Source organism: Ambystoma mexicanum, chromosome 6p (assembly GCF_040938575.1).
Source record: "Ambystoma mexicanum isolate Mex_15411 chromosome 6p, UKY_AmexF1_1, whole genome shotgun sequence".
Classification (NCBI taxonomy): Eukaryota; Metazoa; Chordata; class Amphibia; order Caudata; family Ambystomatidae; genus Ambystoma; species Ambystoma mexicanum.
This window is the reverse complement of record NC_090935.1, coordinates 999,404,516-999,424,043: the sequence shown is the minus strand read 5'-3', so window position 1 is coordinate 999,424,043 and position 19,528 is coordinate 999,404,516. Positions and strand designations below refer to the sequence as shown.

At 45.1% G+C, this 19,528-nt stretch overlaps 1 protein-coding gene across 1 annotated transcript in view; it reads right to left on the bottom strand.

Moving 5' to 3' along the window:
* SPMIP10 (sperm microtubule inner protein 10) overlaps positions 1–18,669 on the bottom strand; it is a 185,315-nt gene extending 166,646 nt beyond the window's left edge. Inside the window, exon 1 of the mRNA XM_069625601.1 lies at positions 18,474–18,669. Coding sequence (XP_069481702.1) covers positions 18,474–18,622 — 149 coding nt within the window. The 5' untranslated portion in view covers positions 18,623–18,669. The remainder of the gene's footprint in view (positions 1–18,473) is intronic.
* Positions 18,670–19,528: the final 859 nt, after the last annotated feature.

The window sequence follows — 19,528 nt, the reverse complement described above, 5'->3', positions numbered from 1 at the left end:
CCACATTTCCACTTTACAGAGCTTGCTCCGAAAACCCACGAAATGATTGCAGATTTCCAGGACGCTTAGCTCGTTTACTGTTTCCAGGCCTTTGCCGTGGGAAAGTATTTGAACTTGTTCAGGGCCGGTTTACTGTGAGCCCATCTGCTCTAGTCACTGGTAAAGACAATAGGCATGTATTTTTTTTCATAGGCTGTTGCTGGTGCACTCTCAGTCAATGGAGAATGACTCGACTGTGTTCTCTAGTAGTTAGACTAGGAAGTTAATGGCCCATGTCATGTGATCTTCATTAGACGACCTTACACTTTTATAAAGTGCACTTTTCAGGAAAGGCTTACAAGCAACGTCGGGCGTAAACGCCAAGGGTGCTCTCATCCTTAGTTGGAGCCACTCGGCTACCGCTCAGTTTATTCATCTATTCGCTTGGCACGATAGAACGTCTGCGCTATACCGTTTATTTAATGAGAGCATTCTTGTCTTTCCTGCTTTTGATTCAAACTTCATTGCAGGAGTTTAACATCTATTAAGATTGGCAGCACATTGCTATCTCTATGAATGCTCTGCACTCAATCAGCACTCGTCCCCGCAAAGTACATCTGTTTCTAATAGCGTTTATACCCTATCTGCAGCTTCTCCCTTTGAGTAGGGAGATGGTCAAAACGGTTTTCAAGCATTCTAAAAAGGTGTGCTAACCCACCGACCTAACTGAATAGGAATTATACATTTTGAAGACTGCTGCCTAAAAGATGTGCTGTGCTGTGCTATGCTGAGTGTGCATGAAGTAATATTTGTTTATGCATGCATTAAAAATGTTTTGACTGAATACTAACCTTTCTTGCTCGTGCTTGCATGTGGCATGCACAGACTGCTAGTATACTTATTGTTTGAAGTACACTTCTCTGATCTTGGGGTTTATTTGAATGTAGGGCTCAGACTACTGTGCTGATGTTCCTGGTCAGCTAGGGGGAGGTATCTAGGAATTCTTCCTCGAATTGGATTCCATTGTGTCGCGCAGCTGAATCCACGGCTAGTGTGTATACCTTGCCCAGACCACCAAAGCCACGCTACGTGTGCACCTTCCTAGCCAATAGGTTGGGATTTTCCCATCCACATTATTTAAGGAAAATGCACTTTGCTAGTAGAAAGGTGTGAGGCTACGTGAAATAACAGACCAGTGGAGGGGGTTTCTTTCACGGTTCACATGAAAGCAGCTTTGCATGTAACCCCTCCAGCCCCCAGCACCAGGCAGCTTGCTCCTGCAGAGAAGCTTAGCTGCCTACAGTGCACACTACCACTGCACCTCCCCTCCCATCAGAATGTAGGCACAAAACCATTAAAACTCTAATGACCCATCATTGGCGGTTTCGTGCGCTACATTCTCCGAAGTAATTCGATTGGAGGGGCTGCAAGGGGAACTTAACTGTTGAGCATTGTTTAGCATTCATTTCGGCCCTGTGTGTGTGCCATGGGCAGACGCAGCACTGCAGACAGTGCAGAGAGTAGCCCAGCTGAGGTAGGGGTAAGGATAAAGGGGGGCAGGATTTCAGAGGGGGCAGCTGGTTAAACCCACGCACCGAAGCGAGCTTACCTCTGCTATGTGCTGTACTTGACAACAGTGTGGCCTAGAGTTTGCATCTGAAATTGTGGAAGAGGTTTGTTGGTTATTCGAAATATGGCCAGGCCCCCTACCAATGAGTGGCATTTACACCTGCTGTGGAGTCAGAACGTTCTGCACTGGTACGGATTGCCACTCCAATAACAATGTAATAAAAGGAACATGGAGTAGGGACAATGCCTGTCACAGCAACAGGGACGTAAAATGAATAGGTTCACACAGACACGGGCATCCCAACATCCTGGTATGAGCACTGCTGTTGTAAATCTACCTCAAGCAGGCAGCGTTATATCTACGTATGTACCAAATAGGGAGGTGTTGGCTGTCATATCAGACGTTAGAGTCTAAATAAAAAATAAATTAGGTGAGGTGAAAGTGCATCGTTCATAAGGTACAACCTCCAAAATGTTTCTCAGAGGATCAGTCAAACAGAAAATTGTGTTAAGGATATGGCTGGCACTGTGCAATCCCTGCAATGACAGGTGACCCACTTGCACCCGCAGAATCGAAAATGCAGCACTTGCTCCAACTGACACCCATGATGAGATTGCCTTTGTTTTAACATTCTATATTCAACCATTTTCATTGAAAATGTGCTGCTGCAGGTAGTATGAGCAGTGAATAAAATGTCATTAAAATCCCCCAGCAAAACGAAGCGGAGCGGAGTGGACAGAGTGTTTCCTGTGTGGGGCAGTCTGTCATTCATTGCTATACTGGAGAGGAGGAGCCAGCCATTAAAAATCCCCCAGCAAAACGAAGCGGAGCGGAGCGGACAGAGTGTTTCCTGTTTTCCCTTGTGGTCCGTAGAGGTCCGGAGAGGTTTGGATACTCTCACCAGCAGAAGGCGGAAGGTGGCTCGACCGCAGAATAGAACGGGTAAGAGCAGGAGCGCGTGCACCTTCCCCATAGTTCCCAGATTTCCCTACCCGCTGTCCCCTGCGCCACATTTACTACGAGTGAGTTCTGACGAAAAAGGACGAGAAGTGCGCTCCGCGTGAGGAGCGTTTGGAGAGACCCGGAAGTCTCAAGGATGAGGACCGGAGACACTGCTCCACCCAACACGCAAGCACACGCAAAGAGAGGGAAAGTAATGTTAAATGCCCCGATGAAGGGCTTACACACTACTATCACAGCGGTGCGTGGAAAGTCATCAAAGGAGATGAGAGAGGAAAGAGCAGTGGGAGCAGAAATTTCACATGCAACGAGCACAATCTCACCGTACCACCTCGCTGCAGGTTCGTAGCCCCATGCTGAATCATTGAGAACAAGAAATGTGAGGAAAGACAGCTCAATTTTAACCCGAGAGGAAGAAGTCGCTAGCTTAGCTAGTGACGAGTTGAGCATTGTAAGTGACTGCGAGGGGACAAGTGAATCAGAACACATTGATGGCGCTGATGAATCTATGGAGGGGGACTCTGGTGGCCCAGGGGAGTGGACTTATGTGAGCGAGGGACGGGAGAGTGAGAAAAAAGAAGGGACTCCCCCCCATCGCTCAGATGCAAACTGAGGAAACCACTGACACGATAAGGACTGAAATAGGAGAGTCACAAATACAATTGGAGGTGGAGAGGAAAATGGGGGTTGAGTCGAGACCGAAGATCTGTACTGCTATGGTACACTGCGGCTCTGCCGTGATAACATCCAGTGCCGGAAATCCACTCTTCAGACCCACGAGTGAAACACCTGCAATTACGACTGAGAGGAGAAGGTCTATGAACGTTACCTCAAACCCTATCCACATGGATGCCCAGATAGGATTTAGTGACCACTCTGATAAAGCCAAGGAGAGGGTAGTTTTACCTAAAGATGATTCACACTACAACAAGCAGAGGAAAGAACTGAATAAAACGACTTATGCGCCAGATGAGGATACAGCAGCAGAGACGTTTCATCTGACAAAAGAGCCATCTCCAGGGAGTGTGAGAGGACAAAGTGTGTCCCCAACAGGTCGCGCGGCTGTCCCCTGCGAGACTTCACCCAAACCAATACACACAGGCTCTTCTCTAAAGATACTGGCATGGACAAGAGTGTCTACAATGCACAAGGAAGATCGCAAAACATTAAATCTACAAACTCAAAAGAGAAAAGAACAAGCATTAATAAACAACAAAAGAAGAACATCGGAGTCAAGCGAGAAAACCAGTATCGCTGTGACAGAAGGAGACCCCAATGAGGAGCGGTCTCGCGCTGCGAGATGGAAAGAAAGACTTACAAAGGAAAGAATTGTCGAGACACCACGTAGAAGGGACTCAGTAGGGCTTGCGGACCAAGTCCTGAGAGACCTAGTGGAAATGAATTCCAATTTATCGAAACGACGAAGGAATTCAGTAACACATTCATGTGGAAGGACATCTCCACAAGCAGACTGGCATGGAACGAAGGAAAAGAGCTTACACGACATGATGACGCTAGAAGCGAACACTCCTTCCTTTGAGTCTAGAAACAAAGAGATTGTAGTTTCACAAAAAAGGTGCCGAAGAAAATTAAGCTCTGATTTAGAACTCGAAGGTGGACACAAAAGATTTAAAAGTAACACAAGACGGAGTCTTGACGCCCACGCCGAAGAGATTAAGTGAGCAAGCTCAGAGTCAGGCATCATCTGAGTCTGAGGACGAAGCAAAGTCCCTCCATCCAAGAAAGATGAGACAACAGTTTGAGCAACTCCCAGCTCTGATGGCTCCTCAAAAGTTTTACGAAGTCACGACACTCGTCGAGACGACAATTGGAAGGTTGAGCCCCATTTTAATGTCTGCAACGACGATAGCGGTGGCCCCGTTGCTGAAACTTTATGAAAATCTAAACGAGAGCCTTCGCGACAAACAACATTGGTCGCACTGCTGATCTCGAAAATTGTAAAACTCGAAATAGATTTGATGGACATGACGGCACAGGTCGTGGAAACTAGAAGAGGTAATGGCATATCTTTAACAGCGCTAAGAGAGTCCTTAAAAGCAACAATCGAAGATAAAAGACTCTTGGCAGAAGTGACGAAACAAGCTCTGACGCTCTTACAAAAAGATCGTGAACATACAGCGGATGCAAGTGAGAATCGACTTCCAGCAAAAATCCAACTGAACTCAGAAACAACACATGCCACGACCGCAAAAGACAGCGACGTTGTATCACTGATAAATGAGGAAACTCCAAAACTAAAATCTGTGCCTATAAGAACAAAGAAGAATAAGAACTGTTGCTCTGAAGCAGACTTGGAAATGTCGATTCTGGCGAGGGACAGCCCAGAGAAAACAAACAAGATAAAGGACTCCTCTGACGAAGTGAGTGAAAGAAATAGCAAAGAGAAAAACAATTAAAAAAAAGGAACCCACTAAAGAGATCAAAGATAGCGGTAAGGTCACAAAAGAAAACACCCTCAAAACTCCAACAAAAAAAAAAAGAGGGCCCAAGAAACGGACCTAATTGAGTTTGTACAAATCGAAAATGACGAGGGAGGATGTGAGAGTGAAGTCTTAGATGATCTAGGGCTGAGTATGAAAGAAAAAGATGAGACAGACGACGTTAAACAGCAAAGTCAATGTCATAACTGAAAAGAAGAACGAAGTTGAATGGTTTGACATTTTCGAGTCTAGAAAATCAAAAGGGAGCACGGGTCAAAGTGTGAAAGGCAGGTCTGTCGACTTAAATCAGAGTAAACATAAAATGAAATCTAAAAATCAGCGAGTGCAGAAGAATAAAAATCCACGAAGTTCTGCAAACTTCTTCCGAAACATCAAAGCGTTAACCATCACAGTAAATAATACTGAACCTACGGGCGTGACTAACAAAAAATGCAGCACAGACTCCAGCAAGGCCGTAAGAACAACAGCCACAGAAGATCCAGATAAGAGCAAGACCAGACAGATGGGGACAAACTAAGATGAAGGAAAAACAAAAAAATCATTGGTGATTGAGGAGGAAGCTGAAGATGACGAAAATTTACTGAATATGTCAACCTATAGCTCACGGACTGAAGGAGATGTTGAGGAAGACAACGCCACTGAGACAGTTGATGAACGCGAAGTGAAAACCCAGCAAGACAAGACGAGAGGAGTGCCAACTTCGACACGCAAGACCCCCATTGAACCTGAACAAGAGGGAGCAACAGGGCAACCAGGAAAAAGAGTCTTCCTATGGCCTGCAACTCCAAAAAAAGCAGAGTCAACGTTAAAGAATAAAGAGCCCAAAGAGGGACATGATAAAAGCTTTTGCACGTTGGAGGAGAAACGGGCAAGGATTATACAACAACAACAAAAAAATGCTGTGTGTAGTCCAAGTGGGTAATCAACCAATCCAATAAGCAATGACATGAAGTGCCAAGCGACGAGGGGGGCCCAATCAATTACAGCACCTTCTCAGAAAAGTTAAAAAAAAAACAGATAAACCCATTGAACACAGCTGCAAATCTAAGAAAGACGAGAATTCCACCCGATATAGGGTACTGGTGGAAAAAATTGATCTCAAAAAGAGTGACCCTGCTTTAAACAGATACACGATACTGAAGATATTCCAAAAGATCCCGGTGCTAAGAACTTTAAAGAGCCCACAAATTGACAGGGTTGAAATTATAGCAGACTCAAACCAGAAATTTGTACTGCTTCATATTGCTGAGAAAAAAGTTGTCGAACTGATGATGAGCGAGAGACAATTGTTGAACGCAGGCTACCAAGTATATGAGGCAGATAATGCGCTGGGAGGAAATGACTGCGACAATCCAAAAGATAAAGGTGCTCAGCTGATAACCGAAAAGGAACCACAATTGAAAAGCCAACAGGAGAAAAGTCTAATAAATGAAGCCCAAGAACTAGATAAAAATGGAGGGGACGAAGAAGGTGGGGGTACACAACACTCGTTGGAGGAGATAAAACAGAAAAAAATCAGAATAACAGTTGAGAACACCCAGGCTCTAAAGAGGATGAAGTGCAAAAACACACTGAATACTGAAGATGAGTCCCAATCATGGAGATGGATAGCAAAATCTTTAAATGGGTCACCATTGAGCTAATGCCAAAGGGGAAAGCTGGTAATAACCTCCTGGAATACGAGGGGGTTTAACCACTTATTGAGTTCAACACCAGAGTTCTTGAGAAAAGCCGATATTGTCTGCATGCAAGAAACATGGTTAACATGTACACCGTGTGTAGAAGGCTATGAAGTAGCTTTCAATCCAGTGATCAGCAAAGGAAAAGGTCGCCCAATGTCGGGTCAATTAACCCTGATTAAAAGAAAAATCGGTCTGAGAATTAAAGAAGCTTGGAATCTATCGTCCCATCTACAAAAGATTTGCATTGAACCAGTGTGTCCGTCAATAACTAATAATCAGACCATCCACATTTTAAATGTGTATTGGAATAAAACAGCAAAATTACATCTAAAATTTGAGGATGACATCCTAGATGCAATCGACAGCATACTAGAAGGAGATCCAAATGCACTAATAATACTGTGTGGAGACCTTAATATAAAACTGATTGAGATCTCTCAACTTAAGGCATTAGCGAATCACAGAGAAAAAACAAACTATGATCGCTGATGATCGCTGGCTTGATGAAATGTCTCTAAGAAATCTAGTAATGCTGAATGGAGCGATAAAGGGAGATACTCCAGCCAAACCAACCTGGATACGAGGAAGTCAAAAGTCAATATTAGATTATATTTTCGTTTCTGACAATCTATTCCAGGAAATCGACTCTCTCCACGTGGTTATGACTAACCACAGCGACCACAACATAGTGGCAGCCGAATGGAATAAGAGCATCTCGGTGGAGCGTAGGCAATGGAGACAAGATCCATCTGTGGTTCCTGGCCGTCTGAAACAACGCGACATTGTGTCAATTACCGAATTAGTAGAAAAATCTCAAGAACAGAACCTCCCGAGGTCAATAGAATACCAACAACTCCTTGAGATCTATAAAGTCAAAAAGAGAACGTCTTTGACGAGATCGGAGCACAGAAAACATCAGTATGACCCAGAAGTAGCACGAAGAAAAAGAGAATCAAGGAAACTAATACGGAAAATTAGGCCCTACACGCAGTGGACATGGAAACACAGATAAAAAAGGTGAAAAATCATTATAACAACTGGTATAAACAACGTAGTGCAATATTCGAACAAAGAGACGTAGAGTCAATGCTGAAGGCGCTAAATCGAAAGAATACCAGAGGCTTTTGGGACATTATTAATGACACACAGAACTCTGATAAGGCACTGCTATCAAGCATGGTGCACGGAAAAGAGTGGGTAAAGCACTACACAATGTTATTCAAAAGGAGAAAAACGTCTGAGCCATCAAATGAAGACACTAGACAGCCGTGGGAAATCGACATGGAAAAAGAAGACATCCGAACGAACGACCATTAAGAGATGTAACGCCTCCCGTGCAGCGGGACCTGATGGTCTGTCAAATGCAGACCTAAAAGAAAACATCGAAGAATGGTCAAATTGTTGTCATACACTTTTCAAAGCAATAAAAAAGGAAGGGAAAATCCCTGAGACATGGAAATCCGGGATTATCGTTCCGATTTACAAGAAGGGCATTCGCACAGATCCCGCAAACTACCGCCCAATTGCCCTATTCGATGTAGTGGGGAAAGTGTTTGCATCGATGTTGCTAGCTCAACTGACCAAGTGGATCCACCAAAACAAAGTATATGACGAACGCCAGTCGGGCTTTGTCAAAGGTATAGGCTGCAGTGTAAACTTGTTGATACTGAACCTGCTAAAAATCGATGCCATCAGATCAGGACGAAAAATATACCTGGCCTTCATCGGCATGGCGAATGCCTTTGATGGTGTAGACAGAGAAGTGGGAAAAACTCAAAGAAAGAGGATGCAACGCGAGCCTCATCAGGCTATTAAAGATCTATACTCCGACACCTACATACAGGTGAGACTGGATCGTGAAGGAAATCTAACCAATCCCATACCAACGGAGAGGGGTGTGAAACAAGGGTGCCCGTTAGGAGCTACCTTGTTTAACTTCTATATATCGGAAGTTGGAACAGCACTGTCATCTGTTGTTTCATTTCCGCCACTCATAAATGGAGTCCCAATAAATCACATCATGTATGCGGACGACATGGTAATTATATACCAGACCCCCATAGGGCTCCAAAGAAAACTTACAGCACTAAGAATTTTTGCTGAAGACTTGGGTCTTGAGATCAATGTGGCCAAATCGGAGATTTTAGTATTGGAAAACCAAAGAGGAAGAACTGCAAGTAAAATAAAAAGAACTTGGTCTATAGGAACAAATAAATTAAACAAGGTGCCGCACACAAGATATTTAGGAACCATGATTAACTCCAGTATAAATGACATCCCAATGACAAAAAAACTTCTAAATAGCTGCAAATTATTAACAGCACAGGGTACCATTTTGCAGCAAAAATATGGCAAATTTTCTTATGAGGCGGTAAGAAGATTTTACCAAAGTAAAGTATGCCCAATTCTCACCTATGGTGCCGAGAATATGTTTGGGTGTGATTATAAAATATGGGCCCGTTGCGAAAGCATCTTCTGGAAAAGGATTCTCCAGATCCCACTAAGCACACCTACAGCATGTGTACTGTTTGAGATAGGACTTTCTACTCTCAATGCGAGAATCACCTGGAACAAACTGGCTCTGTTCAGGAAAACTCATGAAGTAGCAAACTTACCCTCCGTTAAATTCTTGACAGAAGACAAAGGACAAGGAAAATCAGCATTGTGGGAGTGCAAGCGCCAATGCAAAGAAATTCTAGCATAATTGGGTGCACACGAAGATACTCTATGGCAAAATCCAGATCTAGTAAAAACGAAAACTATTAGACTGGGACTGGATAGAAATCAACGAAAAAAGATCTTCGCACAAGTATATGCTAAACACTCCACCTGAAGCCAAAAGACGCAACACACTCGTGAAATATCTAATGCTATCACCGTGTAAACGATTACGAAGACTATACTTAAAATTTCACCTAAACATCTATGAAACCAAAGAGATCCTAATCCATCGAAGGAAGATTGCAGCTGGGAACTCTAAATGTAGGTTCTGCGCAGAAGACGACGAAAATTTAAAACATCTGGTCCTGCGTTGCCCCGAACTTAAAGTTCAGCGAGAAAATTGCTTAAGGAAGGAGAGGAGTCGAGTCCTGTCGTATGGTCTGGAAGAATGGTGGATACATCTTCACATTGGCGAAAGTAAATCCCTGCTAATCGCAATGATGCGATTCCTTGATCAAATGCAAATTCGGTTGGGGGAGACTTCTCCATATTGTGAGGATAAGACAATCACAAATGATTGACTTGGTGAACAGTGAAGACACTGAACAAGAAATCCACTTATTATATACGCAGTAAAGAGCATAGAAATAAATGAGAACTAGAGAAATCTCCCGAATGGAGATATACTAAGGTCCATTTGCGCTAAGCCAAGAGAAAGTTTGCCATTTAGTTGTACTCCCTATTTTTGTTTTTGGACTCAATTTATGTATTCTAAAAAAGTGCCTTTTAATAAGTTAAAGTGTTTAAAAAGTTTTCAAAATGTTTGTAAAAACTGAACGAAAATAAAAAAAATTCAAAAAAAAAGAAAATGTCAGATTTGCGATAAAGCAAGCTCCCTGTGCATTGAGGAGACAGCTTGCAGCTGGGGCACTATCTTGAGCCACACATTCCGACCTTGCACAGCCACTATCGATACAGTCAGCATAACCCCCATTGTAAAATCTTACTTACCAATAACGGCTTGCAGACGGCACAAGGGGGGCTTCTGGCCTCGTCCTTAGTTCTGCCCTGGGTGGGCACCCCTGCCTCCTGGACGTCCTGCCTGGCTAGGCGGCTGGGCCTTGATCCTGATTCCTCCGGGTCAGCGCCAACTCACACAGGTCACAGGGCGGGCTACCTGACAGCCCAATCAATCAACCCCCTGTGTCCCTGCAGCCGCTGAAGGAGGACATGTGCAGCCAGGCCTGGCGCCACCCGCGGAAGTGAAAGAAGCAAATGTTGCTATTTGTTGACTGAGGCTGCTAGGCTAGTGCTAGCATCATAAAAATGAACGTGGGGCCTGGCTTTGCTGGACAGCAACAGGAGCACTGTGGGAGCACGACATTTGAATGCAGACTGAAATGAATAAAAACGTACAGTGACTACACAACAGTATTCATTTAGTTTTTTACTAACTTTATTTTTTCATGAGATATGCAGACTCTCAAACTGATGGTGTGGCGCCCCCTAGAGGCTGACACGTCAGGCAGCCGCCTGCACTGCCTGACACAAAGACCGGCCCCATGTCTGCGAGACACTCATAGAAAGTAAGACGAATGGGTATCTACACGAATGGAAGGGGAGACAGAGTAAGATGAATTGAAATAGTTTGCAGCCATGTGGAAAGACTGCAGTACAAGAGGAATATTTGGACCTTACCTCTGCTGAGCAATGGCTGCTTAAATCCTACGTTGGTGAGAACCTGCACTTCTTTTTTCCATTTAGAGCACTGACTGTGCAGGGGAATGCGTGCCTATCCTATTCCCAGGAAAGTTAGTGTTCAATTGTGACTAGAGCATAATACACAAATGTTTTTAGTACCCAACTGTGTATCCCAGCTGGCTTCTGTTATGCCACTTTTCGGTGAGAGCCTTTTGGCGCAGGCCATTTTGCTGCACCACTGTAGCCGCAGAGCACCTTTCGGCGTGGCCGCAGTGGGATGGCAGCCAACTCACAGCTGGTCATTTGGCGAGAGGGCTATTAAGGCACAGCAGCCAAATGCTGACATTAGCAGCTGGTGCAAATAGCCCTCGCACCAAATGACATGTGCGCCCCAGCTCTCCTTTCATCAGTGCCTTAACACATCACTGCCCAAATCACACAGGAGCCCTGTGTGGGCATTTCGCCCCACAGTATAAACGCACAATTAAAGCTAACTACTGCAATATTGTTGGGACATTGGGTCTCATTACAAGGAATGCGGACCCGTAATGACCGGTGCCGGTAAGGGACCGGCAGCATTCATTACGGGCCGCCCCATTACGAGGTCCGCTAGCGGGTCCCACCGAGGACGTCTGGTAAAACCAGGCGTCCTTAGCGGCACCCGCGAGCAGACCAGGATGCTAACAACGGGCCCGTTATTAACAGGCCCGTTGTTAGCATCCTCCCCATTCCCATTGAGGCCTATGGGGGCTCAAATGGGAATGAGGATGTACCCGGTCCTGGGAATGGGAAGGAGAATTACCGGGCCCTTCAAGGTCGGAATGGCCCGGTAATTCCCTATTCCTGGAACCCAGACCCGGTACCCGCTATGGGGGTAGCCATGCCGGTAAGAACGGCATGGCTACCTGCATACTCGTAATGAGGCCTATTGTCTCGGCATCAATCGGCTGCAAATGATCTGAGTAACAGTCAGCTATTGCTTCACTTACTTTTATTGCTTTATTCAGACAAAATAGTCATAAAAGCAGTTTACAGAAAAGTTAAAAAACACATTAGTTACATCATCACAATCGCTTAGCTCATAATTACTCCCTAAAATTACATTATCAGTGCTTTACCTTAAAACCAAATAAAAACAGATCAACATTACACAGACAATAGCAGCTCGTACAGAAAGATGTCTTTACCCCATAGCACTGGTCAGCTATTGGTTCCCAGTTTAATTAATCTTGTTGCACTATTGATGCATTTCAACTGTAGTTAGATTTAACATTAGACCACATCAAGCCACTTAAACAGCTGCCAGCTAAAATAATAATTGAAAGGCATTTCCGATGAAGATGGCAAGGGGACGTTATAGGGACAGGACTTGCGAGATGCGGTCCACCGATATCCACGTGAGACTCTGCTGCAGAGGCGGAGCACGCCAAGCGGGAGACACAGCATGGGCAGCACACAGAGTGGCTGCTTTCCGGCGCTCCTCCTGGTTACAAGGCCTGCAGGGTCCTAGTACCTGCACTGATGCAAAGGCACATCAGAGATTAGAAAGGAAGTTGCAGCAGTGAAGTAACTGTTGCTTGTAAATAGTTTGAACCATCTAAAGTAATTAAAGCTGTTGCCTTCAATGCTGCACAGTGTGTTTAATATATCCACAACATAATTGGCGACGAGGTAGTAAGAAACAAACTCTGCAGATACGATGCATGGCGCGACGCCACGCCCAGCTCTCCTGCAAGCTCCAGGTAGGCCCACAATACCATGGCCTCATTGGGAATCATTGTTCATTGCATACATGGATGCGGTGGGAGGTGCAGTTTACGCCACCGGAAGGAAGAGGACCCAGCTGCTCAATGTTTTGGGGTTGGAAGGACAAATCATTTTTGCCAGTCTGAAAGCTGAAGTGATTGAATATGAAACAGATGACGTATACAAGGAGGCGGTAAGGGGAATAATCAAAAGATTTTTGTTAGGGTTGGCTCTTAAACTTGCATGTGTGCTGAGCCAGGATTGATGTCATCATCAGAATGAAGGCTGTGAGTGTGGAGTGTGAGGTTATAATGTTTAGTCTTGCATTGGTTCTAACCCAGGAAGTTACAAGATGTGAGCCTGGGTGGTGGGAGCCAGTGGGCTCTTGCTCCTGTCCCTTTCCTCTTTATCTCCTAATAACTATGATGACATCTGATCCTTGTAACAGAAGAACCCTAATAAAGTAACCACTATGCATACCTGGCCTGTGTATCCTGAGTGTCCCTTGGAGTGAACCCTATGACCAAGAGCCGGTCATAACAATTGGCGACGAGGATGGTCCAAGGTATGGTGAAGGAAGACCTTGATCAGGACAGCAAGTGAAGCAAAAGGAAGCATGTACCTGTGTGATGTCATGTGAGAGAGGAGGAAAGACCCTGCTACGGGGGGTGCAGGCAAGGGGATAAAAAGTGACTGTTGGAAGTGAGGGAGAGCCCACTGCCCCCCATGGACTGGTCAGTGCCCACCACTCAGGGCTGGAAGGGACAGCCTGTCAGAGGAGACCCCTGGGAAGAAGGGAGAGTGCCCTGTTTGAAACCAGGAGTCATTAGAGGCTGTCCAAGAGTCTGGAGAAATGGAAAGCACCCAGGGCTGGATGGGACATCCTGTCAGAGGAGACCCCTGGGAAGAAGGGAGAGTGCCCTGTTTGAGGCCAGGAGTCATTACAGGCTGTTCAAGAGTCTGGAGAAATGGAAAGCACCCAGGGCTGTTTATGTCAGCCACCCAGTACTGCTTTAGTCAGCCCCGAGGGCTGTTGGAGGCGGCCACACAGGGCTGTCAGAAGCATCCTGCCCCATGGAGCCTGGGGCAAAGATGGCCTGTTGGGAGTCTGCCAGGAGCAGGCTCCCTTGTACACGAGGAGACATTGGCAGGGTTGCATGAGGCAGTCCCAGTGTGCCACCATTTCCTGAGTGACTATGCCAGCATTATTTAAAAAGGGGAAGTGTAATTTACATGCCAAGTAAGCGTAATTGTGCCTTTTTATGCACCTGGAAGGCTAAAGGTTTTAATGAGTATAGACGCTATGCTGATTTGGTCTGAAGTGAGGACCACGCAATGAGAAAACAGTTACTGTTTGGGTTTGGGTATGATAGTAGTTTTTGTGGATGATTAGTTTACACTTGCAGAAGAAATTTTGGAGTTTCATTTCAAATGTAAAATGTCATAATGGATTGAGCAACGATGTGACAAGTTGTGACTGAAGAGTGCTGTTGTGCATTAGTAGTGAATTAACATGAGAATTATTAGTGAGAATGATGTTGCACTGAGAATAGGAGCTGCATTTTATTTTAGATGTAACCATTTTGAGGCATTGCAGGTTGGTTTCAGAGTTGGCCCCAGTTGGCAACATGGACGTTTAGGCCTAATTTAAAGTCGGTTTCCACATTTGTGTTGTGACAGGGGTTGTGTGTGAGTGGCACATATGAGGTTGATTGAGGTGGACAATCAAAGGGTGTTGATCCTATTATGCTTAGTATAACATCTTTGAGGAATTTCAGCATTTAGAGTTGCCTGATTTAAGGCAATGTGGACCTTTAGATAATTTGACCGGCAATGTACATTGCATTAATGTATCACCTATTGACATGCTTAGAGTAACCATTTTTGAGGCATTGTAGGTGTGATGTTTTGTTTGTGCGTGTATGAATGTGCAACCCATGATGACTGCCAGAGTGACTGCAGCGCTCCTTAGCAGTTAACATTCTATGTTGGGTTGTCTGTATTTTTGAGCATCTTGTGTCTGATGTGTGTTTTGGAGTAGTATGTGAATGTTTTAGTGTTGGTGCATGACCAGTTCTTGGTTTTGGAATCTTTTGGGGTTTTTGGAATGTGTTTTAATTGATGTACATGACCAGGGTTGGTCAAGGGACTCTGCGGAGTTGGAGGTGTTTGGTGTTTTGAGGCCCTGCGGGGTCAGTGATGTTAATAGTGGTAGGCTAGTATAGAAGCTTGTTGGAGCTTTGATGAAATTGCTTAGTGACTCTGAGGGGTCCAGAGGTATCTAGTAGGAGACTAGTACCTCAAGCTTTGTGAAGCTTTAATGTTGTTTTGGGTTGTGGCTCTGCGGAGCCGAGAGGCATCTAGCAGGTGACTAGTGCCTAAAGCTGTGTGAAGATTTGATGTTGTTTTGGTGATCCTACAGAGTTGTTAGGGTCCATGGATTTCTTTGGATTTGTTTTTTTAGATGCATCTTGTTTCTTCTTTTCTTGAACTTTTTGGTGGTTTCTGGGATTGTTCTTGAGTTCTTCTTAATCAATTTCAGAAGCCTGGCAACGTGTCATCTGCAGCTGTGTTCACTTTGGGGTGTTTTGAAATGTTTTGAAGGGCTCATTTTTCTGGCCAACATTTGTAGCGATAGGCTCGCGGTGGTTGTTTAGTGACAGCTGGTTGCCTTTCTTTATTGGTGTGATGAGGTGAGTGATTGGTGATTTAGTGTGTCTGTGTTGTTTGAATTTTGGATTGGGTTTGATAGAGGTATGAGTTGTGACTGTGGTTTCTTGGTGACCCAGGTAGATTGTTGGGTTGTTAGTAAGTATCTTGCGCAGTTACGACAGTACCTGGTTTTTCCTGGTTTTGGGAGTTAGTGCTCGGAAGTGGCAGTTCGAGGTTCCTTTGTGGCAGGGGGGAACGGAAGGTGATTTGTGATGTTTTGATTGGTTGGGACTGTTAGTTGTGGCGACTGGGATGTCGTAGGATGTTAATTAAGCCTGTTTGTTCAATTTCCGGGGTTAGTGGAACTCTGCTGAGAGTGAGGTGTGTCTTGCTGTTTTGAAAGAGTGCGTTGGTCTTTATGCAAGAGGAGGAGGTGTTAGTGTTGCTTCCTCCAGGTGTGTTTGTTGTAGGAAAGGAGGTGTTAGGGTTGGCTCTTATACTTGCATGTGTGCTGAGCCAGGATTCATGTCATCATCAGAATGAAGGCTGTGAGTGTGGAGTGTGAGGTTAGAATGTTTAGTCTTGCATTGGTTCTAACCGAGGCAATTACAAGATGTGAGCCTGGGTGGTGGGAGCCAGTGGGCTCTTGCTCCTGTCCCTTTTCTCTTTATCTCCTAATAACTATGATGACATCTGATCCTTGTAACAGAAGAACTCTAATAAAGTAACCACTATGCCTACCTGGCCTGTGTATCCTGAGTGTCCCTTGGAGTGAACCCTATGACCAAGAGCCGGTCATAACAATTCTCCTGCAAAGAGAGCACAGTGCTACATAGGATCAAATTCCGGCCGGAAGCAGGAGCCTACTGAACCGGTGCATGATTATGTGACAAAGATGCGGGAATTGGCTGCATTATGTGAATTTGGTGACAATGCAGAAAATATGATTTGCGACAATGCTAACGGTACACACCAATAACAGGAAAGTGCAAGATAAGTTTATCCTTGAAAAAGAATTACGACTGGACAGGGCCGTCCAAATCGCCTGGGCGGTCGAAGAGACAAAATGCAGGTGCAGGGAATTGGTGGAAAGCTTACCGGCCACTTACATACATGCCATGCATTAACAGTAGTGCTGATAAAAAAATAGCATTCGAACGACTTGAGAGTGTGCATTGATTTACGCGTCTGAATCTTTAAGTCATTAGAGACAGTTACCCCCTCCCTAGTATCAATGAGTTGATCCTTATGATGAAGGAGGCAAAAGTGTTCTCCAAATTGGACATGAGAGACGCATACCACCAGATCTACACCCCTTTTGGCACATAACAGTTTACAAGGATGCCATTCAGGTTGTCGTCTGCCGTATCGGCATTTCAGAGAATGATGGACTCACGATTACGCAACATTAGCAATGTCTCATATTTTCAAGATAACATTCCGTCAGACGCAGATCTGCATTTCAAGCATTCCGTCAGACGCAGATCTCCGTGGCAACGTTACACGTGTTGCCATGGAGACCGTAAATGGGAGAGATAACACGATTATTATTATTGAGTTCACTAATCACTATACTTTTCTGGTTTTCTCTCCTTTGTGTTGTCTCCCCATTGGTTTATTTGGTTGGTTGATTTTTTTATATGTCTTTCTATACCCTTGTATCCTCCCCTTTAACCAACCCGTTTTTCTGTCTTTTAATTAATACTTTGATGTGATAATCTGTATTGTGGAATGACGCAATACTGTCTGTGTCACAATCTTTGTAACTTCATCATTGCATTTATGCTGATATCATGCTTTTCTACAAACTTTACTTGATGTAATTATGGCAAACATTATCACATGCATATGATGATTGGTTGTGTAATATTATGTAGCCCAGATTTGAAAAAGGCTTAGCATAGCCGAAACACGTTATCGTTTATGGGCTCTTTTCGTTTTTGAATGTGTGACAATGCAACACAATTAAACAAGCACATATTTGATGGCGCTGTGTCCTGGAATCACTTTTGCTTTACACTGTTTACGGTGACAGTTAGGCTTTACTACCGTCTGGATACAGTGACCTGCGACATCCGTGTTTTCTCTACATGATCCTATATTGATGGCATTCTCTTTGAAATAGATTATCGATTTTTTTACTCCTGGGATTGTAAGGCGTCGCCCCCCAGAGCAATGTATATCAAAGCCATTGGTTTCAGTTACAATTAATACAAACAGATATTTGTATTATTTTGTTAATTTTGCATGAGGGCAATCTTAATTTGTAAAGTATATTTAACCATGGAAGGTAAACCATCTCAGGGTCTACCACTCACTGACCACCCATATCACCCCCCATCCCCCACCCATTCGACTTTACCTACCCAGATATCCTTAGGCAGGGATTTTGCCCAGACATGCAGACATGCCTCCCCCTTCATCCCCCCTCTCCCATCGGGTGCAGGACCATTACTCACACTCGGAGACTGCACTGGTCCGACTTCTCGCCCAATTACTCGGACGGATCACGGGCGTTTTAATGAAGACTTTTTTATTGTTGTATCTTGGTTTACACACGCTCTGTTTACTTTGGTATTTTAGTCATTTCTACTATCTTGAAATGCACGATAAGGATTGATAAGGCATGATAAGGCACGGTAAATTGAGTAAAGCACTGTAAAAACGTAGTCCTTGCTGCTCTTCTAAATGTCCACTAGATAGCGACGTTGGCCCATTTTAGGTGCGCCTAAATGTCCTGCTGCGGACGTCGTCTAAATTAACCTTTTACATGGCGCGAGCTCCCCCTAGTGCTGCTCGACTTTTCGACGTAGCAACCGATTGACAGACGGGAGTCCGCATGTGTTAACCAATCGACGGCGCGAGAGTTGAGAGGAAATGGTTATTGACGCACGGGTTTTCAATAGTCCCGTGGGAGGGGGGAGTTCTCGCAAGACATAAGAAGGTATCGCAATAAGTCGCCATATTAGTACCCTCGGCCCCATTGAATAATGGCTGTTTAGCCCGAGTGACAACCACAGTTCCGTCTTAACTTTCGGGCGCAGCAATTGCCCTTCTTACCCTTTCCAAATGGTGTTGGTGGCTACGGACACCTTGGCGGGCGCACGCGCCGGCGCTTGGCTCTTGTGGTGCTCGTCGGTGCATGGGCGCGCTGCTGGTGCTACCCTGCACGTATTGGGAGGTTGTATTCCTGTGTTCCGCTCTTCCATTGCAAAGGTGCACTCGCTGCTGGGGGCGGACTCGTTTCTATGGCGCCCAGAATACAAACAGACCGGGGCCGTCACACACGGTGTGGGCGGCTCGCATTGGCGTCACCCTTTCTCTCTCCATTGTGACCTCACATTGAGCTACTGTGACGTGTCGTCGCGGCAAGCGTAGGAGCGGGGCATGACACAAAATGAGCCATTCGGCCTCATTGTGTGCGAAGCTACAACAAATAAGTCTACACGCGTTTTGCATGAGACGGGTAACGTCCAGGTGGTGGAGGTTTTGGGGACGTAGGCATAAACAAAAGAAGACCAAGTGTAATGTGCTCAATTTTTTAGTGAGTGGTGTAAATACAGACTTCACACCAATGACGGTTCTCATTCGTCTGTGTAACATGCAGCCTCAGACTATGCAAGGAGTCCAGTGGCCCACAGTACCAAAAAAGGTGAGTCTTTATTCATGTTACAGTTGGGAGACTCTGGTTTAAGTCAACCGCCTGATCCATGTTCCCATTCTGCCTCAATCCGCATTCCATTCATGGCATCCCACAAGCACTCTGTCATGTTCAGACACTAGTTCCATCCATATCGTTATGTGGAAGGCGGGTTAGGGTGGGGGCGCGACCCAAGGGAGGGGAAGTGATGGGGAACGAGTTGTTTCAGTTAAAATAAAGTTTCAGTTGAGGCCGGACCTACCCATGTGGGCCTCCTTATTGTCTGAAGCCATGTGCATGCTGATACAGCACTGCCATATATCTACGAGCGCTGCTCATATTGACATTGGCAAAGAGGTAGACAGCCCGCCTCCACTGCTCACGTGGACCAGGTGAAGCAGCAATGATTAAGCCCCTGCAGTGTGGGCACAAAGATAAGCAGTCCACACAGCAGGCCTTCAGCCTGGGGTGCGGT